Raw genomic sequence first — 25418 nt, 5'->3', positions numbered from 1 at the left:
AACACCATCCAGGTAGGTATCCCCATCATCAGATTCATCTTCCTTATCGTCCGCCAGGAGGTGCATCTGAACAGCTTTATCATCTGCTGGGCTAATCGCTGTGGTAATCAGACGGTTAAGCAGAGAACGCAGACAGGGAATACAACAACATCCACACAACGTCAGTATTGCTACAAACACGGCCATAGATACTAGAATTGATGATACCAAAGACTTGTATTTGCCGAAACCGTCCATCCACCCATCCCACATAGATGTATCTATGCCTGAGTGCTCTTTCATTTTACCGTTAAGGGTGCGAAGGCCTTCCAGTGCTTTGGTCAAGCTACCTTCTGCATCGGTGTTGTTTGGTATGAACGTGCAACACTGTTCACCAAATATTGCGCACACACCCCCTCTTTCCGCTAACAACATGCCGCCACCTCCATAAGGGAGGTGGCGGCGAGTTGATCAGCGACTGTTTCAAGTCCTGCCTGTGTCCAATTTCCCAATCTCTGTACGTTGTAGTGGACATAGTTTATTCTGTCAACATTCTTGTTAATCGTACACCACCAGTAGACGGATGATTCAAATTCAGCTGCAACTTGATTTACCAATTTATAGTCGTCAGATACACCTCTTGGACACCCATCAATATAAGTTGGATCTACAACACTTTGTCAGTTTACATCATGTCTAATTATTTTCCAATGTTCAGATATCAAACTGTTCAGGCGTGTTAACAATTCTTGTACAAATATTGATACTTTTACTATGTGTATGCAGTTATCTGATGATACGTTTCCTAACTGTTGTACAGAGTCTTGCATGTTAATGCAGGTATAATTAGCTTTTTTCACATATTTATCAAATATTGGTTTCTGTTTTGTCTCTTTAGCTACAGGGTCAATTTTGTTTTGCTCATTACTTCAATTCAACTTTTTTTTTTTGACTCATTTTGAGTAATTGTCTGGGCTTATACATACAACACAATCAGTTTTTGTAGCCTTTCCCACTTGCTCCGCCATAAGGAACAAATTAATTACCAAAACAGGAACCAATTATTAACAAACTTTGACACACCATCAAATGGTATGCTTACAACTTTGTCACAGTGGAATTTGTAGTGTGCTAGTTAACATGTCCCTTTCATAACACAAATACAATTCCAAATACTTTTTTTTTTTTCATTATATGACCTTTTTAAATACAATCCCAAATACTTTTTCCCATTACTGTTTTTCTGGCATGGGTTTTCTGGCATTTTTTTTTTCCACTAATGGGGTTACTCCGAATCCTCCCATTGCCCGTCTTCTAATACGACCTCCCCTGTGAGTGTATTTTACTTCTTGATTCTGCCAGTGGTTTGGGTTTACTATGGGTGCAGTATCATTTTGTTTCCTGAGTTCTACATTTTCCTCAGAGTCCCAAGTGAACCATATTAGGGGGGCAGGGCCGACCAGTACCAATATCGTTAACCCATATGTTTATGGACCGTCTGAGCCATTGGGGTGTCATTTCTGCTGATTCACTCCTCTACCAAGGTCAGTGGTTTGGCTCAACTCTAGTCATCGTGTGCGTCCACACTATTACCAGACTTTGCTTCCCTTTCCTTATTGGATGATTCAACAGAAATGACCTTTTTACAATGTACTAAGTGTACCCAGGTTGGTCTTTCCACTATCTTTCAAATGGTGTTAGTCCTGTTGTACTTGTAATGTTAATGTACATTTTTACTAAATATTTGCATAATGCTTTTGCTACTGTCAGCACATCTGCTTTTCCCTTAGGAAATATTTCTAACTACTTTGAAAATGCATCTACTATGACCAGACAATAATGTTTTCCTTCACTCTTATTTAGTTAATTGCATAGATGTTTTATACAATTTTTTTTATAAGAATTAAACTATAGGAAGTATAGTACTTCTGTATAAGGGCATTCATATCCCTCCTGTTGAGCCGTCAGTTCAACCATGGCTCAAAACTGCTGCTCACTTATACCGATTTTTCTTTGTAAGATTGGTTTATTGTCTGGACATACATAGATGTCTTTTTTGTTCAACATCATCCTCATAATTTCTTTGTATTCCTTTCATTGCTTGTCTCAATATATTGGTCAACTTGTTTTTGTAGTTCTTACAGCGTTTTTCAGCATTCTCTGTTCTTGATTTGATAAACGCCTTACAAAGTCTATTTTTCTTTTTACATGCATTTTTCAAACTGTTTATCATCCAAGGTGCATTATTTTGCCTTTGTTTAGATCTGCATGGAACCTCAGGACAATGCTTGTTATACAGAGTTATATAATGTTTACGAAAAGAATCATAGACCGTGTTTATATCGTCTGTATACACCTCTTCCCACTCTTGTTTTAATAGGTCATACCTGAAGTTGTTAATATGATTGACACTTCTTTTCCTCTTAAGTATTTGATGATATGCTCTTTTAGGGAATTGATAGTCAAATATTGCAAATATAGGCAGATGATCACTTATGTCATTTATCACTAACCCAGTAGTGATGTGAATCCCTAAAACATTTGTAAATATTTTGTCTATTAAGGTTGCACTAGTTGTGCTTATTCTACTAGGCTTTGTAATTAATGGGTACAGCCCTTTTTCATATAATAGCTCTACAAAATCTGATGTTTGTTTATGTGAATCTACCTTTAGAAGATCAATATTATAATCTCCACAAATTACGATAGTCCTATTTTTATTTAGACCATTAATCATTTCCCCTAATTTATCCATAAAGATTTCCACTTTTGATCCTGGTTTTCTATATACACATGTAACAACAATGTTTCTGTTTTGTTCTAATTCTATCTCAACAGCTACACACCCCATTAACACATGTATGGCCATTATCATACATTTAACTGGTCTGCATTTAGTTCATTATATACATAGAGGGCCACCCCTCCTCCAGTCCTATTGTCTCTGCTAGTGACATACAGATCATAGTCCTTTAATTTCAGATCAACCTCCTTGCCTTTCTTTATCCATGTTTCAGATAAAGCAATTACCTTAAATCTACCTTTAAGCGACTCCAAAACATTTTTGATTTTAGAAAAGTGTTTTGGTAGACTTCTACAATTAAAATGAATCAAAGCAAATGTATTTTCTATGCCTACGTCATCAAGTTGTTCCTCAGTATAATATTGGAAGAATCCTTGATATGCTTAAATGTATGAGTCTTTGGATGCACTTCATTATCAAAATCAAATGTGTATCCATTTATCTTTCTCTTTTGGAGTACTTTGTTGTTGCATATCTTTTAGTATATCATGCGCTAGTTTGTAGTTTGAAATATGTATTTCCTTTTCTGTTGCTTGTTTTGCTGTTTTGTCAGCAAACACATTTCCTATTGATACTGTGTCTGTTCCTTTGGTGTGTGTCGCACATTTGCATATTGCTATTTTAGCTGGTAGCTGTACTGCTTCTATTAATTCTTTCTTCTCTCTCTTTTTTTTTTTTTTATCAGTTCTCCAATGTGTTACAGATTTTCCTGTTGACTTTATCATTCCGATATTTTGGCTATCTTTATATATATTGTGACCTTTTGATATTTCATTACTTTACATGCTTCTATTAGTGCTTCTAGTTCTGCCGCTTGCATTGAGCAATTTGATGGTCATTTGATAGCTTTCAAAATTTTCGTTACTGTAACAATCGCACATTCTGTTCTATTTTTATTTCACAGAATGTTGCTTTAGCTTCTGAATTCCACTCTACAGATGATTTAATTTTTTCATTAATTTACTTAAAGGAGCTATTATTTCAGCATAATTTGGTATTCAACTTCTACAATAATTCGTTAATCCTAGAAATTACATCATTTGCTTCTTTATTTGTGGTTTTTGTACTTGCCGTACTTAGTTTTTCTATTTTCCACAATAGTGCGTCCATTTTTGTTTAGAGAATGTCCTAGATTATTTACTTCTCTTTTGCATAATTGTACTTTTATTTTGCTTATTTTGTGTCTTTCTCTATGTAGATTATTTAATAACGCTAATGTTATTTTCCCTCCTAATTCAAATGTTATACATATTACTTTATGCATTTTTTAAGTAACATTTTAAACTCACTTAACTGTCTATATGCCACTTAATCTATACTTTTAAACTCTGAATTTACATTCTTCCCATTGTTTATATTTTTATTTGCAATTATTATTCAATAATATTTAAAACAAACAGTTGTCTATCGCTAGCTGATAGTTTTCCTGATTGCCATACCTCCTTATTTATTTTATGTTATGTCCTTATCTTATCTTAGCTCAACACTCAGATGTATGGTGTTGCAAATGTCTAAAACATAATCTAACTTAAGAATGTTATACTACACTTCAAAGTTAAACCTACTTTAAATTTACATGTAATAAATTCATTTTCACACCTCCCCCACTGCACCACGCACACACACACACACACACACACACACACACACACACACACACACACACACACACACACGGTGATGTGTAAGTGGTGAGTGCACTCTTAAGGGCAAAGGTCAGCAACACTTGAAGAGATTTCTCTCTTTTTTTTTTTTTTTTTCTCTCTCTTCTTTCCTCAGCTAATAACCATGTAACCCACTTTATCATTTTATCATACTATACATCTCAACTCTTATTATAGTTATTAATCTAGGTTTTTATTTGTTCCATTATTTAATTATACATATATATATTTGTATATATAAAAGCGCTCTTTATATATCCAAACATACATGTATATCTTCAGTCTACCTTTTCTTCATCTCTTATTTCAATACCCCCATTATCTCTCTCTCTCGCATTAGTTTATTTCATTTTGCATTAATTCTTATTGATTTTTCCCCATTTCTTCATTTATTTTTACTTTTCTCTCACGTTAGCACTTTGAGATTATTCTCCTATTTGCTTTTTCCTTTAACCTATTTTTATTTTTATTTGAACCTCCAGGGTTTTTACACAATTTGTACCTGGAAAGATACACACTTAAACACACACTAACAAACAAACAAACAAACACGTTTGCAGCGATCTTACCACCAATGGCATACGCTGACAACATGACTAATTGGTGTCGTCTTTTAACAGTCATGCTGAGTTACCGTACTTTGATTGTTAATTTTTTTTTATTTTATTTTATTTTTTTTTTTCAGGACAGTTTCTTGCAAAATGTCCTTCTCTGCTACAACGCCAACATGTAACCGCTGACGTTGTGGTTGTTGTCTTCTATTTTGGTTTAAATAGATTGTAATAGACCATATTAGATCTGCGTTTCCTTGTGTCCCTCTTTCCATTTTGAGAATTTGGAGTAATCCGTCGCCCCCTACAGAGCCGAAACTTATAAGGATTACTTTTGTCTTTGTTGTAAGATAGTGGTTTAATTTATTATTGTGGTACACGTCGCTTCTACTGGAGATGGTTCCCCAGTGGAGGTGTCTTGCCTAGAGCATCCACAATAACCCACTATTTACTTCTCACAACTTTCATATGGAGTGATAGCCTAATGGCGATTACTCCCACACACTCTCACATTCACACCTTTCAGTATATTGATCTACGGAAATTTCAATGTATATTACATGCGGACTCCGTCGCCCTCCAGGTTATTATTTTTTCACGGACAAAATTCAGTTTTTTATTCTGAATAGACCATTTTAGGTCTGTTGGACTCCGACGTCCCCAGGATAATGGTTCACGGATATTTCAAATTATTGTGGGCTCCGACACCCCCTAGTATGTTTGTTTATGGATATTACGGATTCCAGTTTTCGCGGTTCCGTTTACCTGCAGTATATTGGCCTCTTCAGTTTTTATCTTAATTCAGTTTTTATTTAAAATTTTAATACTCACGGACGTTGGACTCTGACGTCCCTCTAATTTGGCCTTTTTACCTGTTAGAGCCTAGGATTTACAGGGTTTGTCTATGCGTCGTAACCCTCAGTCACACGCTTCTTCTTAGTCGTTTCTTTCTTCGTCAATTTAAAACGTACTCACTGCTCTCTGCCTTCCTTCCTGTTGTCCTCGGATTTCCGTCAGTCTTTCAATTCCAGCCCGAAATGAAGAAAAAGCAGTTCCTCAATCAGGATTTGGTTGCCATGGTCCTCTGGTTTCACTCACTCATGCTGGAATCGTCAGACGTGTTGGAATCCGGCTCGAAGGACCAATTAGATGTCAGGTTCAAATACAGGACATCTGTTACACAAGACAAAAGGCAAGGAATCAAACAGAGACAGAATTCAATTTGGACTCAATTGAGGAGAGACGGCTTCAACCTGTAACCTCTTACAGTGTCTTAGCACGCTCTGACGAAGAAGGTTCTCGTCTCCTCTTTTAATTCAGATGTTCCATGTTCACGCACCAACATATGTCACAATAGGAATGGGGAGGTATGTAAAACAGTCATTGTTTTTGGTCGCTTTGAAGTCCAAGAAGAGGACTTCTCGGGCTTGGCTCTTCCTGGATCCAGCTGGGGCAGGTGTTGGAGGACAATGGACAACCCCTCCCGTCTCCTGTCCACAGTGACTTCAAGAGGGCAGCGTGTCGTAAATAGCGTTGACCAAATAGTTGGAAGAGAGTTTGTGAATTACTTCAAAGAGAGTTCGTTTAACACTTCAAAGAGAGTTCCTCCAGGAGTTGAGCACATCCTGCCATCTGTCCGTGCTGAAATCACAGTGGCGTTTCACGAGCCTTCATCCTTTTGTTAGGCCTCGAAATACAGCATTCATAATACAACATTTCTTTTGTGATAACTTACAAACAATTCCATCCATCCATCCATTTTCTACCGCTTATTCCCTTTTACAATTATTCCAACAAAAACGACAGCAATTGCATCCATCCATGCCACACACGTTGTTGGTAGCAGTCATGTTGTTGTTTAGTTGGCCATACTCTTTATGCACGACTCTGGACAAAAGCAGTGTTTAGTGAAGGAAAGTAGATGTGTGAATGTGTTAGTGTGATGTAAATATGTAGTATAACGATTGTGTCCCGCTGTATTACTCAGGCTGCAGTACAGCGTCTATTCACAGGCGCGATCCCACTACTTCTACATCTGCAGTCCCTTTCAAGGTTTCTCTTTCTTCCCATTGAGTTGAGTTTTTTCTTGCCCTGATGTGGGATCTGAGCCGATGTCGTTGTGACTTGTGCAGCCCTTTGAGACATTTGTGATTAAAGACTATATAAGCAAACTTTGATTGATTGAATGATCATAAAATTTGAGAAACCTAAAAAATACATCTTGTTTTAACATAAAAGAGCACTCTGCACCTTATTGCTCTTTTATCCTGCACTACAACGAGCTAATACAACAAAATGTTGTTCTTATCTGTACTGTAAAGTTCACATTTGAATGACAATAAAAAGGAAGTCTAAGTCTAAGTCTAAGTCTAATAAAAAATACTATGAATATTTTATTTTGCACAGGACAGTCAGAATCATTGTGTTGTCATCATAACATAAAGAACTACAGAAAAAAGTTTGGTGGGAAAAAATTACTGTGATCTTCTTTTTTCTCAGTATGCAAAACTTTCACTCAGTTTACTAAGATACTCTTTTTGATTTATCATTTATCTATATATGGTGAAATCGTTAGTGCGCAATATGTATTATTTATTGATACTTCATTGTTTTTCATTAGATTTTACTTGTATTACTGTACGTAAAAACCTGCACTGCACCCACATAATTTCCCCATTGTGAGATAAACAAAAGTCTATCCTATCCTACAAGTCGCCATACCTCCCGATGACGTCACTGTGGTGCAAGTAAAAAAAGCAGCATTAGTGAGGGTCTTCCTCGCCGGGTGCGGTGGCGCGCGCCTGTAATCCAAGCCACTGGGAGGCTGAGGTTGGAGGATCGTTTGAGCTCAGGAGTTCTGAGCTGCAGTGGACTATGTCGATCGGGTGTCCGCACTAAGGTCGGTACCGATATGATGCTCCTGGGGGAGCTCGGGACTACCAGGTCGTCTAGGGAGGGGTGCACCGGCCCAGGTCGGTAACGGAGCAGGTCAAAGCCCCCGTACCGCTCAGTAGTGGGATCGCGCCTGTGAATAGACACTGTAGTGCAGCCTGAGTAATACAGCGTGACACAATCTTTTATACATATTTACATCATACAACACTTATATTGACAATCTATAATGTATCTGCATCACACTAATACATTCATACATTTACTTTCATTCACGAAACATAAACACTGATTTTTGTCTGTCCTACACTGCCTCCTGCTGGAAGAAGTCGACAACTTAATCACTGGACACAATATTAAAAAAATGTGTTTAATTTAAATTATTTACATCACACTAATACATTCAAACATTTACTTTCCCTCACTAAACACTGCTTTTTGTCTGTCTTACATTGACATTGCCTCCTCCTGGAGAAAGTCGGAAACTTCATCACTGGTCACAAAATACAAACCCTGTTTCCATATGAGTTGGGAAATTGTCCATCCATCCATTTTCTACCGCTTAGTCCCTTCGGGGTCGCGGGGGGCGCTGTAGCCTATCTCAGCTACAATCGGGCGGAAGGCGGGGTACACCCTGGACAAGTCGCCACCTCATCGCAGGGCCAACACAGATAGACAGACAACATTCACACTCACATTCACACACTAGGGCCAATTTAGTGTTGCCAATCAACCTATCCCCAGGTGCATGTCTTTGGAAGTGGGAGGAAGCCGGAGTACCCGGAGGGAACCCACGCAGTCACGGGGAGAACATGCAAACTCCACACAGAAAGATCCCGAGGCCGGGATTGAACTCACGACTACTCAAGACATTTGTATTGAGAGGGAAATTGTGTTGGATGTAAATATAAACGGAATACAATGATTTGCAAATCATTTTCAACCCATATTCAGTTGAATATGCTACAAAGACAACATATTTGATGTTCAAACTGATAAACTTTTTTTTTTTGCAAATAATCATTAACTTTAGAATTTGATGCCAGCAACACGTGACAAAGAAGTTGGGAAAGGTGGCAATAAATACTGATAAAGCTGAGGAATGCTCATCAAACACTTATTTGGAACATCCCACAGGTGTGCAGGCTAATTGGGAACAGGTGGGTGCCATGATTGGGTATAAAAACAGCTTCCCAAAAAATGCTCAGTCTTTCACAAAAAAGGATGGGGCGAGGTACACCCCTTTGTCCACAACCGCGTGAGCAAATAGTCAAACAGTTTAAGAACAACATTTCTCAAAGTGCAATTGCAAGAAATTTAAGGATTTCAACATCTACGGTCCATAATATCATCAAAAGGTTCAGAGAATCTGGAGAAATCACTCCACGTAAGCGGCATGGCCGGAAACCAACATTGAATGACCGTGACCTTCGATCCCTCAGACGGCACTGTATCAAAAACCGACATCAATCTCTAAAGGATATCACCACATGGGCTCAGGAACACTTCAGAAAACCACTGTCACTAAATACAGTTTGTGGCTACATCTGTAAGTGCAAGTTGAAGCTCTACTGTGCAACGCGAAAGCCATTTATCAACAACATCCAGAAACGCCGCCGGCTTCTCTGGGCCCAAGATCATCTAAGATGGACTCATGCAAAGTGGAAAAGTGTTCTGTGGTCTGACGAGTCCACATTTCAAATTGTTTTTGGAAATATTCGACATCGTGTCATCCGGACCAAAGGGGAAGCGAACCATCCAGACTGTTATCGACGCAAAGTTCAAAAGCCAGCATCTGTGATGGTATGGGGGTGCATTAGTGCCCAAGGCATGGGTAACTTACACATCTGTGAAGGCACCATTAATGCTGAAAGGTACATACAGGTTTTGGAACAACATATGCTGCCATCTAAGCGCCGTCTTTTTCATGGACGCCCCTGCTTATTTCAGCAAGACAATGCCAAGCCACATTCAGCACGTGTTACAACAGCGTGGCATCGTAAAAAAAAGAGTGCGGGTACTTTCCTGGCTCGCCTGCAGTCCAGACCTGTCTCCCATCGAAAAATGTGTGGCGCATTATGAAGCGCAAAATACGACAGCAGAGACCCCGGACTGTTGAACGACTGAAGCTCTACATAAAACAAGAATGGGAAATAATTCCACTTTCAAAGCTTCAATAATTAGTTTCCTCAGTTCCCAATGGTTGTTAAAAGAAAAGGTGGTGTAACACAGTGGTGAACATGCCCTTTCCCAACTACTTTGGCACGTGTTGCAGCCATGAAATTCTAAGTTAATTATTATTTGCAAAAAATAAAAAAATAAAAGTTTATGAGTTTGAACATCAAATATCTTGTCTTTGTAGTGCATTCAATTGAATATGGGTTGAGAAGGATTTGCAAATGATTGTATTCTGTTTATATTTACATCTAACACAATTTCCCAACTCATATGGAAACGGGGTTTGTATATTATCACATCAAAAAGTATGTTTATTGAACATAACACATACAGGTGAAGGAACATCAAAAATACAACATTGTCTGATGAAGGCAAAGGTTTAAGTTTATTATGGAGTATAAAGTTTGCAAAGTTGCAAAGTTCTAAGGTCAAGAGTACCATAGTGGGAAATGCAATAATAGAAGTTGTCGGCGCCAGTGGACCAAAGCAGTAGTGTTTTGCCAGAAGATGACCACATTTCCCATGAGGACTTGCACATAAAGCGTCATACTTACATGATGTCCGCTGTATTATTGGCAAAGATATTACGTCTCTATTGGCTATGCTGATGTTAAATATTGTAGCAAATGATCTTGGATTGTGCTAAAAAACATGACGCTACTACCAAGAATGTATCGCACAAGAAATCAGAATCATTTTGTTGTCATCACAACATAAAGAACTTCAGAAAGAGGTTTGGTGGGAAATATTTACTCAACTGTGATCTGTTTTTTTTCTTACTGTGCAAAAACTTTCGCTCAGTGTACTAAGATACTCTTTTTGTTTTATCATTTATTTATACATAGTGAAATTGTTAGTGCGCAATATGTATTATTTATACCCTTTTGTTTTTCTTTACATTTTACTTGTATTACTGTAAGTAAAAATCTGCACTGAAACCACATAATTTCCCCATTGTGAGATAAACAAAAGTCTATCCTATCCTACAAGTCGCCATACCTCCCAATGACGTCACTATGGTGCAAGTGAAAAAAGCAGCATTAGTGAGGGTCTTCCTTGCCGGGTGCGGTGGCGCGCGCCTGTAATCCAAGCCACTGGGAGGCTGAGGTTGGAGGATCGTTTGAGCTCAGGAGTTCTGAGCTGCAGTGGACTATGTCGATCGGGTGTCCGCACTAAGTTCGGTACCGATATGGTGCTCCTGGGGGAGCTCGGGACTACCAGGTCGTCTAAGGAGGGGTGCACCGGCCCAGGTCGGTAACGGAGCAGGTCAAAACCCTCGTACCGCTCAGTAGTGGGATCGCGCCTGTGAATAGACACTGTAGTGCAGCCTGAGTAATACAGCGTGACACAATCTTTTATACATATTTACATCATACAACACGTATATTGACAATCTATAATGTATTTACATCACACTAATGCATTCATACATTTACTTTCCCTCACTAAACACTGCTTTTTGTCTGTCCTACACTGCCTCCTGTTGGAGGAAGTTGGCAACATAATACGCACATACAGATGAAGGGAACATGAGAGAAAGCTGAGTGACATACGAAATATAACATTTTCTGATGAAGGCTAAGAGGTAGCCCATCCATCCATTGTATACCGCTTGTCCCTTTCGGGGTCGCGGGGGGTGCTGGAGCCTATCTCAGCTGCACATGGGCGGAAGGCGGGGTACACCCTGGACAAGTCACCGCTTCATCGCAGGGCCAATACAGATAGACAGACAACATTCACACTCACATTCACACTTTGTTTGTGTAAATCATAAATAAAAACAGAATAGAATGATTTACAAATCCGTTCTGGGTGTTGATAAAATGGCGTTGGCTTTGCATAATAGAGTTTTAAAGGTATGAAGGTTTAAGTATGTCATGGATGATCAAAGATTTGTTTTTAATTTATGATGTATATGATAGGTTGATTGGCAACACTAAATTGGCCCTAGTGTGTGAATGTGAGTGTGATATCTGTGTTGGCCCTGCGATGAGGTGGCGACTTGTCCAGGGTGTACACCGCCTTCCGCCCGATTGTAGCTGAGATAGGCTCCAGCGCCCCCCGCGACCCCGAAGGGAATAAGCGGTAGAAAATGGATGGATGGATGGATGGATATTGCTACATTTATGTTAATGAGTTAGTGAAAGTGAACTTTTTTCAAACGTGCATTGGTCAATGAAACACCAATAAGTCCAAAACTTTAAGAATGTTTGATATGTGCTTATAAAGACTCTTATGTCAGTACTGATATGAATATGGTAAGATTAAATAATAAATAGAGCTCATATAAATATTTGATGTATCCATTTTCTACCGCTTATCCTTTATTTGTGGATTTCTTGCCATGCACATTATTTTCCACCTCATTGTATCATCTATTTTAGCACTATATAAATGTGTGCTCATACATCCTTGCGGTGTCAACATCGTCAATTTGCATTGTTTTTTTCATATCTTCTTGGTAATTGCAAAATAGTATTAAAACATTCTCTTAGCTCCTGAACAGTATGCAATGGTGTCATTTGCAAACAATAATAACAAAGTATTTTGGTGTGTTTTTCACTTACAGTACACACACAAACAACCACTGGAGTTTTAATTTCTCAAGCTAATACTAACTGCTTGTCAATCATCACAGCCATTTTAAGAGTCCTCACAGAACAACATCAATGCATGAGTCCACGGTTCACCAAATTACTGAAATATTTATTTGAACATAACATCTTTTGAGGCCATTCAATGTCATTTATGACATAAACTATCTTGGTCTCAGTACACTAAATTGGCCCTAGTGAGTGAATGTGAGTGTGAATGTTGTCTGTCTATCTGTGTTGGCCCTGTGATGAGGTGGCGACTTGTCCAGGGTGTACGCCACCTTCCGCCCCAATGCAGCTGAGATAGGCTCCAGCACCCCCCGCCATCCCAAAAGGGACAAGGGACACCCTAATCATCCATCCATCCATTTCTACCGCTTATTCAACCTCTTCTAATTTATTGACTGGTGTATTATGATTAAAATATATCCAAAGCAAGACAACATATCCTTATTTGAGCTACACATTTCCAGTTTATATATGAAATAGTGTAATAATCATATCAAGTTGGAAACAATCTCACACACGGGTTACCAGGATGTAAAGTTATGAGCACATTTTAATAAATCCACTTTGGTTCTCAATGGTGGCCAATGTTAAAAAAACTGAGTTACCTTTTTACTAGGTAACATGAAATGTAGCATTGCCATTTTGGAATGCAGTATAAATCATGGAGGAAAAGAAAACCTGCTGGTTAAATGTATCTATTCAGATGTCATTTATAATGTATATACAGTAAACTATTTTGGTCCCAGTATAGACCCCTGAGGAACACCTTACAGGCGTACACTATAACTAATAATGATGATGTGTGTTCTCTCAGCTTCACTAATTGTTTTCTGTTTGTCAAGCAAATGTCCACTCAGTTCAAAACCACCCTGTTAAACCTCTTCTAATTAGTTCATTTAAATATTATGTTTACAATATTATATCAAAAGCATGAGATTGTACTGATATCCTTATTTGAGCTACACATTTAATATTTTACAGTTGAAAGAGTTGAAAACATGTGTCATAAAGTTTTGATACAAACATTCTAAACAAATTGACTTTCGGACTGATGTTTGAAAAAAACTAAGTTGACTTGCACTAACTAAATAATATGAAATATAGAACTGTCATTTTAGAATATGCTCATCAGGAATTAAACGATCATTGAGGGGAAAAAACATGCTGGTTGAATTTATTCAGGTAGTCATCAGCTCATTAAAGAAGTGGGACCACGTGCACCAAGTTCCAAACATAACACTAGACATGATGTTCATTCACATGACCTTTGAACTTTGCCACATAGAATGAACTTAATGCCCCATAACACATTTAAACCTTCATACATTTTGGCTTCATCAGAAAATGTTGTATTTATTATTGCCAACTTCCTCCAGCAGGAGGCAGTGTAGGACAGACAAAAAACAGTGTTTAGTGAGGGAAAGTAAATGTATGAATGTATTAGTCCGATGTAAATACACTATAGATTGTCAACATAAGTGTTGTATGATGTAAATATGTATAAAAGATTGTGTCCCACTGTATTACTCAGGCTGCACTACAGTGTCTATTCACAGGCGCGATCCCACTACTGAGCGGTACGGGGGCTTTGACCTGCTCCGTTACCGACCTGGGCCGGTGCACCCCTCCTTAGACGACCTGGTAGTCCCGAGCTCCCCCAGGAGCACCATATCGGTACCGAACTTAGTGCGGACACCCGATCGACATAGTCCACTGCAGCTCAGAACTCCTGAGCTCAAACGATCCTCCAACCTCAGCCTCCCAGTGGCTTGGATTACAGGCGCGCGCCACCGCACCCGGCGAGGAAGACCCTCACTAATGCTGCTTTTTTTACTTGCACTTTAGTGACGTCACCGGGAGGTATGGGGACCTCTCGTGGTTATTTATTGATTGGTTGATTGATTGATTGATTGATTGATTGAAACGTTTATTAGTAGATTGCACAGTACAGTATATATTCCGTACAATTGACCAAATGGTAACACCCAAATAAGTTTTTCAACTTGTTTAAGTCGGGGTCCACGTAAATCAATTCACGGTAACCATAATTCAGTCCTGGCGTCAGAGTAAGCCGTGGCCGCCCTGGGCTGGAAGCTGTTTATTTTATTTATGTATTTATTTTATACAGTTCAGCAGGTAAAAATGATCAATAATCAAAACAAAGGCACGTAGGACTAAGACAATAAAACAAGTAAGTGACCTGTTAGTAAAAGTATAAATGAGAGACAAAGAAGTTAACAGAAACAAAATCTAATCAAATTTAATTTACCTGTAGTCTTGTCGGGTGGGACAAATTCGGAATGTATCCAATCACAGCTCTTAAATGGTGTACTTATGCGGGATAAGGAAGTCACCGCCACCTTTTTGGTAGTATTAAAATATATTTCCCCTTCACAGCAATATTGTACTTCAGAGAGAACAAAATGTACCTATACAGAAATGTTGGCTTATACTAGGGATGTCCGATAATGGCTTTTTGCCGATATCCGATATCCCAATATCATCCAACTATTTGATTACCGATACCGATATCAACCGATACATACAGTCGTGGAACTAACACATTATTATGCCTAATTTGGACAACCAGGTATGGTGAAGATAAGGTACTTTTAAAAAAAAGTAATAAAATAAAATAAGATGAATAAATTAAAAACATTTTCTTGAATAAAAAAGAAAGTAAAACAATATAAAAACAATTACATAGAAACTAATAATTAATGAAAATGGGTCAAATTAACTGTTAAAGATTAGTACTATTAGTGGACCAGCAGCACGCACAACCATGTGTGCTTACGGACTGTATCCCTTGCAGACTGTATTGATATACATTGATATATAATGTAGGAACCAGAATATTAATAACAGAAAGAAACAACCCTTTTGTGTGAATGAGTGGGGGAGGGAGGTTTTTTGGGTTGGTGCACTAATTGTAAGTGTATCTTGTGTTTTTTATGTTGATTTAATAAAAATAAAAAATAAAAAAACTTTTTTTTTTAAACGATACCGATAATTTAAAAAACCGATACAGATCATTTCCGATATTACATTTTAACGCATCTATCGGTCGGCCGATATTATTGGACATCTCTAGCTTATACCTCTATTTTTGAGAGTGTATATACACATAGCTAAGGTCCAAGGTAATCTTGGTAGTGTTAGAGTTAGTTTCAACTAAGCTTTCACATGTTAGTTATTTATGAAAACTATAATTAGTAAAGCATTAAATGTTCCTGGTTTAAAATTAGATTTTGTGAATACATACAATTCTGAAAAGCACAGAGCTTTTCAGACAACACCTTTAGAGGTTAACATAGCAGCTGGATAAAAAACATAATGCACGTCAACGGTGTTATTGAACTTACAGCGAGTCATTTACAGCAAAAACTAAATAGGACAAGAAAAGGGTCCCCGCATTTTGATAATGATGCAGACGGAAGTGAATACATTTTAGAAGACCACAAAATCACAGCAAAACAGTCAACATATTCATAACATCTGGTAAGATTCCACACCTAACATTTCCACTTTACACATCGAATTACATTACAGCCAGACCACTCATGTACACAATATTAAAAGGATGTGAAATATTCAAATTTCATAGTTTCTGAACTTCTGCAGCAGACTTGATGGTGAATCAGCAGCCCAGCGGAAACGGCGATGGCAGTAATCAGCTAGAGAATAAAGACAAAAGTTAGTATAAACAATTTAAATGTATGAACAGATCACTTGTGACAGGAGGCTTTGGTTACCCATTGTCAATTAAAAAATAGAAACTAAATGGTCATTTTTGTACTGTGCAGCATTAGCTCAATATTTATCAGTGATCCCTTCCAAATTGTACAAAGACCAAATCAAATGTTCCCATAAGAATTTAATCCATCCATCCATCCATCCCAGACACTCAAAAATATTACAACAAAAATGTCACGACTCACGACTTGGCATGACTGAGCTTGCGGTGTATTCCCAGGATGTTGAGATGGGAGGCAACGTACAGAATGAGGATGTAACGATGTGACATTTTTTTATATAGCGGTTATTGTGACCAACATTAGCACGGCTATCATTAATATCGCAGTATTGTTGAATGTGCACTAAAAGTACATATACAATAGGGGTGTGGGAAAAAAATCGATTCGAATTAAAATCACGATTCTCACGTTGTACTTATTCAGTATCAATTCTCATTTTTCGAAAATCGATTTTTATTTTTATTTTATTTTTTTAATTAATTAATTATTATTTTTTTCAATACCATAACAATGCGATCCAATTCCCAGCAACACTCAGAACAGCAATAAACAGAGCAATTGAGAGGAGATCCAAACACGACACAGAACAATCCAAAAGTAGTGAAACAAAAATGAATATTATCAACAACAGTATCAATATTATTAACAATTTCAGCATAGCAGTGATTAAAAATCCCTCATTGACATTATCATTAGACATTTATAAAAAAAAATTAAAAAAGAACAATAGTGTGACTGGCTTACACTTGCATCCCATCTCATAAGCTTGACGACACACTGTCCAATATTTTCACAAAGATAAAATAAGTCATATTTTTGGTTCATTTAATAGTTAAAACAAATTTACATTATTGCAATCAGTTGATAAAACATTGTCCTTTACAATTATAAAAGCTTTTTACAAAATGCTACTACTCTGCTTGCATGTCAGCAGACTGGGGTAGATCCTGCTGAAATCCTATGTATTGAATGAATAGACAATTGTTTTGAATCGGAAAAATATCGTTTTTGAATCGGAAAAATATCGTTTTTGAATCGAGAATCGCGTTGAATCGAAAAAATCGATTTATAATCGAATCATGACCCCAAGAATCAATATTGAATCGAATCGTGGGACACCCAAAGATTCGCAGCCCTAATATTTTGACCGAGTTTTTTTGTTTTTGAAAAAACTAAAATACATGGACACGCTCTTGGAAAGGCAACTATTTTGCAATTTCTGTGTTTCTTAAGCTTCACTGATGGCAATCTGGCATCCTACTTTGTTCAGCTGTCCGTGAATTCAACGTAAAAAACCTCCATCCTGTATTCTTCTGAGTAAAGAACGATCACTCCGTACTAAGAGGGCACCGCTTGTAAACTCAATGTACACAATTGATTATCTGTTGCTTTAAATTGGAGTATGTCACTTCTAAATGGGGAAAGACGTTAATGTCTCTTGTTTTGACCTGAGTTTATAAAAGTGCAGTTACCAGTCACATTTTTTTCCATAGTTTTAATTTAAAACGGTATTACTAACTGTCAAGAGTTTTACGGCGGTTATCATTAATACCATTTATTGTTACATTCTTATTGCAGAATAAAACCATTTAATGAGGCAGGTTGCACCAACTTGCATGACAGGAGTGGATCACAGGAGAGAGGAAAAGCTTACAAGCATAACTATGCAAAGCATAGAGAAGCTCAAAACACCAATTAACAGCAGCTACAGCTAACAAAAAAGAAGCCAACACTGGTTTAAGTGCACTCCTGATTGGTAAACAGGCACAGGTGTGTGTCCTGATGTCTAATCAGAAGCAGGTGGTGACTAAGCGCTCGGACCAGTTGTAAAATGTAAAAAGGCTAAACGGGAAGAGTCACTAACAAAATAAGAACATTTGGACAGAAAATATAGAAACCTAAGGAAAAGAAATACCCAAAACGTTCACACAGACCGTGACATAAAACATAATTTATCGAGAATTTTTTTATACTTTTACATGCAACAAACTATGTGAAATACATATAAATTACAAATAAAATAGGGTAAATGACCTTTAACATCACTGTTATTCTTTTACACAAGCATTACGCACACTGGCAGGTCTCACTCCCTGAACTGTGTGTTCCTTCAACCGTAACCCCTGCAACCTGCGATAAGGTTTGAGGTTTATTACTATTGTCATTATCCATATGTTACATACAGTGAGTGCACAAAATTAGGTTTGCGCATTTAGTGCAAAAACAACAAGTGCAAAGTGACAAGCCAATGGTGATATAACAGCACATATAATAATAAATACAATAAATAGGAATCAATCAATACAATTAGTATAAAAAACAATTGGAATAGTTTTTACTGTCCTGTAGTCTGGAGCATTAAGAGTTAATTAACTAGGAATCTTTACATTGATTGATTGATTGAAACTTTTATTTGTAGGTTGCACAGTGAAGTACATATTCCGTACAATTGACCACCAAATGGTAACACCCGAATACGTTTTTCAACTTGTTTAAGTCGGGGTCCACTTAAATTGATTCATGATACAGATACTGTATCATCATTATACAGTCATCACACAAGATAATTATCAGAGTGTATACATTGAATTATTTACATTATTTACAATCCGGGGTGTGGGATATAGACGGGGGGGGGGTTGGTTAGGTTTGGTTGGTATCAACACTTCAGTCATCAACAATTGCATCATCAGAGAAATGGACATTGGAACAGTGTAGGACTGACTTGGTAGGATATCTACAGCAAGTATTGGACACAGAGAGAGAGATCAGAAAGTATAAGAAAAAGTGTCTACATTTGATTATTTACATTTGATAATTTACAATCCGTAGAGGTATGATGTGGAAGGGAGGGTGTTAGTTTAGGGTTGTAGTTGCCTGGAGGTGTTCTTTTAGTGCGGTTTTGAAGGAGGATAGAGATGCCCTTTCTTTTATAACTGTTGGGAGTGCATTCCATATTGATGTGGCATAGAAAGAGAATGAGTTAAGACCTTTGTTAGATCGGAATCTGGGTTTAACGTGGTTAGTGGAACTCCCCCTGGTGTTGTGGTTATGGCGGTCATTTACGTTAAGGAAGTAGTTTGACATGTACTTCGGTATCAGGGAGGTGTAATTTTATAGACTAGTCCTCAGTGCAAGTTGTTTTACTCTGTCCTCCACCCTGAGCCAGCCCACTTTGGAGAAGTGGGTAGGAGTGAGGTGTGATCTGGGGTGGAGGTTAAGAAGTAATCTAACTAGCTTGTTCTGCGAAGTTTGGAGTTTAGATTTGAGGGTTTTGGAGGTGCTAGGGTACCAGGAGGTGCATGCGTAATCGAAAAAGGGTTGGACGAGAGTTCCCGCTAGAATCTTCATGGTGCTTTTGTTGACCAGAGAGGAGATTCTATAGAGAAATCTCGTTCGTTGGTTGACCTTTTTGATTATGATCCTATTTGTTATGATCCGCTGCCCGGATCATATTTTTTGTTTACGTTTTCAAGATACTTGTGTTTTTGGTTAGTTTTGGACTCCTTGAGTGCCTGTTTTGTACACCTGAGTTTGTTGCCATGGCTGCTTATTATTTTCACCTGCCGCGTTTGTTTCCCGACACGCACCTGTTTGTCATCACTGACATTATTATTTAAGCCTGTCCTCCCTGTCATTCGTTCTTGCTTCGTAGTTTGTTTTCATGCAACAGTTGACGACTTTTGTTCTGGCTCGGTACCTGTTAGCTTCCACGCTAATCTTCCTTAGTTTTTACCTTCTAGCTCCCATGCTAGCTCTTTTAGTTTTTGCCTTATGTGCTATGAGCACCCTTTTCTTTGTTCCAGTATAATTTATTCCGGTAAATAAATCATTTATTTTACCTTCACGCTGTGTCCGAAGTCCGTTGCATCCTGGGAGAACGAAACCCCGCATCACAATGCGCCCCGGTCGTCACACTATTGTAACAGACGCTACACGTTTTTTTGTAAGTCAATAGTATTTCTCACCTTCTAAGGTATGGCATTTGCAAATTCTTAAAAAAAAAAAAGAAAAAGCACAGGCTGTATGAAAATCTATTCGCTCAATCCTCAGAGTTACGCAGTAACGCAGTGCACTTGAACGCCTCTTAGATTACAGTAAAGGGCCAAGAAACACACTGCTGGACTGATCTTGCTCTGACACAAAGAAAGGAGACAGACAGAGTTTTTCATATTTCTGTGTGTGTTCAATGAACAAAATAAACCACGCACACACATAATAAAGATACTTAAACAAATCGTTCTATAGTGTCCCAAATCTAAAAGAACCACCATCCATTGTTCAAAGACATTGAGTTAACATCGCATAGGATTTTTTGTTTGGGTACTCGATTCCGCGTAATGAACGTGTGCACTGGACTAGTTTGTTTAACTGCAATGTTTGGCCGTATGATAACTGTGTGAGATGGCATATGAAAACCAAAACATACGAAAAGTGGGCTTACGAAAATCGAGGCACCACTGTATAATTTAGCATTACATCCGTAAGGGACAAACGGTAGAAAATGGATGTATGGATGGATCATTATCACACATAACATGCTGTAAAAGAGGTGGAATGGTTATTACTTGATAGCATTGCTTCACACATCTTTGGTGCTTCCTGCTCACAATGAAGGTCATCTTCATGAGTTGTCATTTGTGTTTCTACCTTGGCAGCCTCCAACATTGGTTCTTCTTTTTTTCTCATAGCCCAGTGCATTGACTGCAAACATCAAATATAACCATTTCATATCATACAATGAAGTTGAATTCTCCTATTTTCAATGGAATTGAAGTAAAACATTACGCACAGTCTTAACAGAGTCATTTAGAGCTTGCCAGTCATGGAATGGGATAGCAACTCCGCTTCTTTTCCAAAAATCATAGTTTGTTCTTTTGGCATCATTGCATAAAACCTCTTTGGCTTCCTGCAGCTTTTGAAATTCAGCCACTGGTCACAAAGACAATAAAGACATCTAGTATAACAATAAGGGCAGACATTGTTATGTGCATCAGCTTCACGTTGTCCAATAAAGCATTCACTTCACATACTGCATTTACACTAACGCAAGTTTCAAATCACACATCTGGAAACACAGAAGTCCAATAAAATAAATCTATAACTGGTATGTTAATAACTATTTCACAAACAAGCCACTGCGGTCTAACAAAAGTACCTGCTTTGGGGTTGTCTAGGTGTTTGTCTGGGTGGCATGCCAAGGCTCTGATTTTGTATTCATTGAGAATTTGGCCAGTCTGTAAGAAAAAAAAGCATTACAATATTGTTAATGGTATGAACTGAATGTAAGAATATTCCTCTAACTATCCATCTATTTTCTACCGCTTGTCCCTGGACTATGCGAAAACCCAAATGACAGTTCTTCCTAATTCAGTCCCTCAAGGATTTTGTCGCCCACTCTCACAGACTCGGGTCTGTCTGTGAGGAAGTCAAGCAGCCAGTTGCATTGGGGGGTACTGAATCCAAGGGGGGCCAGTTTGCTCACCAAGTGCTGCGGGATGATGGTGTTGAACGCCGAGCTGAAGTCCAGAAACAACATCCGCACGTGTGTGTCATTTCCTTCCAGATGTTCTAAGCTCAGGTGGAGTGCAGAGGAGATGGCGTCCTCTGTGGAGCGGTTAGGGCGATAAGCAAACGGGTACGGGTCACATGTGGGGGGAAGTCTGGAGACAATGTATTCCTTTACCAGCCTCTCGAAGCACTTCATTATGATGGGGGCGAGTGCCACGGGGCGATAATCATTGAGGGAGGAGATTGTGGGTTTTTTAGGCACTGGAATGATTGTGGCCGTCTTAAAACATAATGGTACCACAGCCTGCGTCAGCGAGGTGTTGAAGATGTCTGTGAGAATCCCAGCCAGCTGGTCTGCACATCCCTTAAGCACCCTGTCCGGAATGTCATCAGGTCCCTCAGGTCCCACTGCTTTCCGGGGGTTCACTCTCCTCAGGGTTTTCCGGACATCCGCTGTGTCCAGGTTGAGCGGCTGCTCTTCTTTATAAATAAAGTTGATTTGATTTGATTTGATTCAGGGCGAGGGATGGATTTCCTCGCCGGAGTGGTGTTAAGTGCTTCAAACCTTGCAAAGTGGTTGTTTAGGTCGTTAAGGAAGCTGATGCTGTTGTCACAGGGACGGGGGGCAGGTTTATAGTCTGTGATGACATATATGCCATACTTCTAAGGTGGAACCAAGTGACGAAATCTATGATTATTAAGTTGAAAAGTATGACATTTGTTAAAATGCTAACATAAAACATTAGCGTTCTAATGTTAACATGCCAACATTAATATGGTAACAAACAACTAGCATACTTCTAAGACGGCACCGAATAACAAAATCCATGAATATTAAATAAAAAATATGAAATTAGGTAAAAATCAGATGCTAGCATAAAGTGCTAGTATGCTAATGTTAGCATGCTAACATTGTAGAACTATGAATACGTGCATTCATTCGAATGGAAATTCCCTGGAATTTGGGGAACTTCGAGAAAATCGTTAGCTTCTGAAAATATTAACTCTAGCACAATTGTTCTAGATTATATGAATGGCTTGGTGTTGGAATTTTTCGAATCGGTTGAAAAATGTTGACGTACTAACAGTTTGAATTGAGAATGGGTATTCCTGGAATTTTGGGAAAACCGTGAATTTTTAGGAAATATTAAATCGCTATTTTTGTTGTCCTGGTTATGTGAAATGTTTTGATGGTGGAATGGTTGGAATTGGTTGAAAAATGTGGACTGTGAAAACCTTCCAGCAAAAGTTAAAATAGGACTATGGAAAACTTTGAAAATGTTTTCTTTGGAACCTGGAAATTTGCTAGTTTCAATTACCAGAAAGCGTGGGTTTGAATTGGTTGAAAAATTTGGAAATTGCAGAAGGTTAAAACAAAATTGCCCGTTTATTTTCAATGGGAAAAATGTACCTGAAAACTGGGCATTCTAGGAAATCTGGGAATTTAAAAAAAAAATGTTGACAAAGTCCCAACGATTCCTGAATAGGCTGACCATCTTGAAGTTGGAATGGTGTGAATCAGATGAACAGGTATGAAGTTATGCTGAGCCAAAAAGTGGCGGAATAACAATAATAATAAAAACTAGATGAGGCACTTCCTGAAATAATTGCGTGTGAATGCTCCGATGCTGAAGTTGAACTGAAATGCTGATAAAATTTAGTATGACTGTAAGAATAGTTTGAATGTTGAAGAGTTTGAATTTCCAGGAAAAACGGATTTTGGTTTGGAACTTGAGAAAGTGTTAATTGGTAAGTTGAATGTGTTGATGTTGGAATGGTTTGAATAGGTTGAAAAATGTGCGAATTGTGGAAGTTTAAAAAATGGACAATTCATTTTGAATGGGGAAAATATCCCGGAAAACTGGGAATTCTTAGAAATCCGTGAATTTTTTGAAATTGTTGAACATTTTTGAACAGGCTGAATATTTTGAAGTTGGAACGATTTGAATCGGATGAAAAATGTGGGAGTTGTGGAACTTTGAAAAATGTCCCATTCATTTCAATGGGAATTTCATGGAAACTTGGGAATTTCGGAAAAAGTGGGAATTTTTTGAAAAATGTTAAAAGACTTACATGTTCTGAATGAGTTGGAACGGTTGGTGTTGGAACTTTTCAAAACAGTCGAGAAATGTTGAAACAGTAACATTTTTAATTCAGAAATGGTATTATGAAATTCCTGGAATTTCTGGAATACCGGGAATTTTTCGAGTTAAAAAAACGAATTATTTTTTTGTCTTGATTAAGAGGAATGTTTGGACGGTGGAACGGTTGAAGTGGGTTGAAAAATGTGGACGGAGTAGTCGCCAAAAAAAAGGGTCAATAAAGGGTTTGGAAAACGGGAATTCTGGGAATTCCTGGAATTGTTTTGAACTTGTAAAAATGATAGTTCTAAGGTCCAGGATGAGTGGAATATGTTGAAGATGGAATGGTTTGAATCGGTTGAAAAATGTGGAAATGGTCCGGAAAACCTGGAATTCTGGGAAATCTGGGAATTTTTGGAATTTGTCAAGGGAAAGCCTGCGATTCCGGTTTGAATCGGGCGAAAAATGTGGTAGGTAAAGCGCGCCAAAATCTGGAGAAGAATAATAATAAGTTGAATAAATAGATGAATTTTGGTGTAGAAAACCATATGAATGCTTTGGAGCATTCCACACAATAATAATAAAGAATTGATGCAAGAATAGTGTAGAATCTTATATGTGTTCACACAATTAGGGTATTCTTTTTCACATTCTACAAACTATACAAACCTATTACACATTGTTATACACTTGTTCTAACTATAATAAAGTGGTAAACTGGCTACAGGCACACAGGATAACTAACTCTTGAGACAAGGACAATTAAGGGGCTGGTATGGATTAAATACATTTAGCTTCTTCTTACTCCTTTTCGGACACACTGAACTGTGCAACTGCTAACAATAACTCAGGTACATCGTACCCTTAATATTAAACTATCACCGTGCATTCTATATTTACTGTTGACTTCTATACAATTTCATCTTCGCATTAGTTTCTTTTAGATAAAAACATTCTCGGGCAACTTACCGATGACAATTCATTGCATCCCAATAGGCCGTAATAATCTTCCAAATCTTCAGGTTTGCAGTTCAAAAGAGCCTCCATTTAACACATGAGATATTCCTTCTACTTGAACTGTGTGCAACGATGGATGACAGTTAACCGTCTCACTTGTTGCTGCCCCCTGGCCACAAAGCTCACGACTCGGGAATATTCTAGAATGTAGAATTATTACTTTCCTTAACGGAGAGAACTTCAATCTGCCTAATACTAACAGCCAAAGGGTACATGAGCTGTATTTTTACATGTGACGTGTGATGCATTCAAGTGACAGACTCCGCCCCAGCGTGACGTCACAAAACTTAAAGGGACATTCGGGTAAATAACAAACTAAAAAAATGGAACGTCTATGTGTGCATTTGTGCTGATAAAAATGAGATAACATTTGGGACATAA

At 38.0% G+C, this 25418-nt stretch overlaps 1 protein-coding gene across 3 annotated transcripts; it reads right to left on the bottom strand.

Moving 5' to 3' along the window:
* Positions 1 to 14904: 14904 nt before the first annotated feature.
* Positions 14905 to 25268, bottom strand: dnajc12 (DnaJ (Hsp40) homolog, subfamily C, member 12). Of its 3 annotated transcripts, none has more exons than XM_061962214.1 (5): positions 24990 to 25268; positions 21587 to 21665; positions 21221 to 21360; positions 20997 to 21132; positions 14905 to 16347 (listed from the first exon to the last, which is right to left on the bottom strand). In XM_061962214.1, exons 1-5 carry the CDS (start codon positions 25065 to 25067, stop codon positions 16265 to 16267), a joined length of 516 nt encoding a protein of 171 aa, XP_061818198.1. In that variant the 5' UTR covers positions 25068 to 25268; the 3' UTR covers positions 14905 to 16264. The 3 variants fall into 3 exon arrangements, with proteins under 3 accessions (XP_061818198.1, XP_061818207.1, XP_072772256.1); XM_061962223.1 differs by having other exon boundaries at positions 21079 to 21132; XM_072916155.1 differs by lacking the exon at positions 21221 to 21360 and having other exon boundaries at positions 21079 to 21132.
* Between the last annotated feature and the right edge of the window lie 150 nt (positions 25269 to 25418).

Source organism: Nerophis lumbriciformis, linkage group LG02, assembly GCF_033978685.3.
Source record: "Nerophis lumbriciformis linkage group LG02, RoL_Nlum_v2.1, whole genome shotgun sequence".
Classification (NCBI taxonomy): domain Eukaryota; kingdom Metazoa; phylum Chordata; class Actinopteri; order Syngnathiformes; family Syngnathidae; genus Nerophis; species Nerophis lumbriciformis.
Note: the sequence above shows the minus strand (reverse complement) of the source record. Positions and strands in the feature narration are given on the sequence as shown.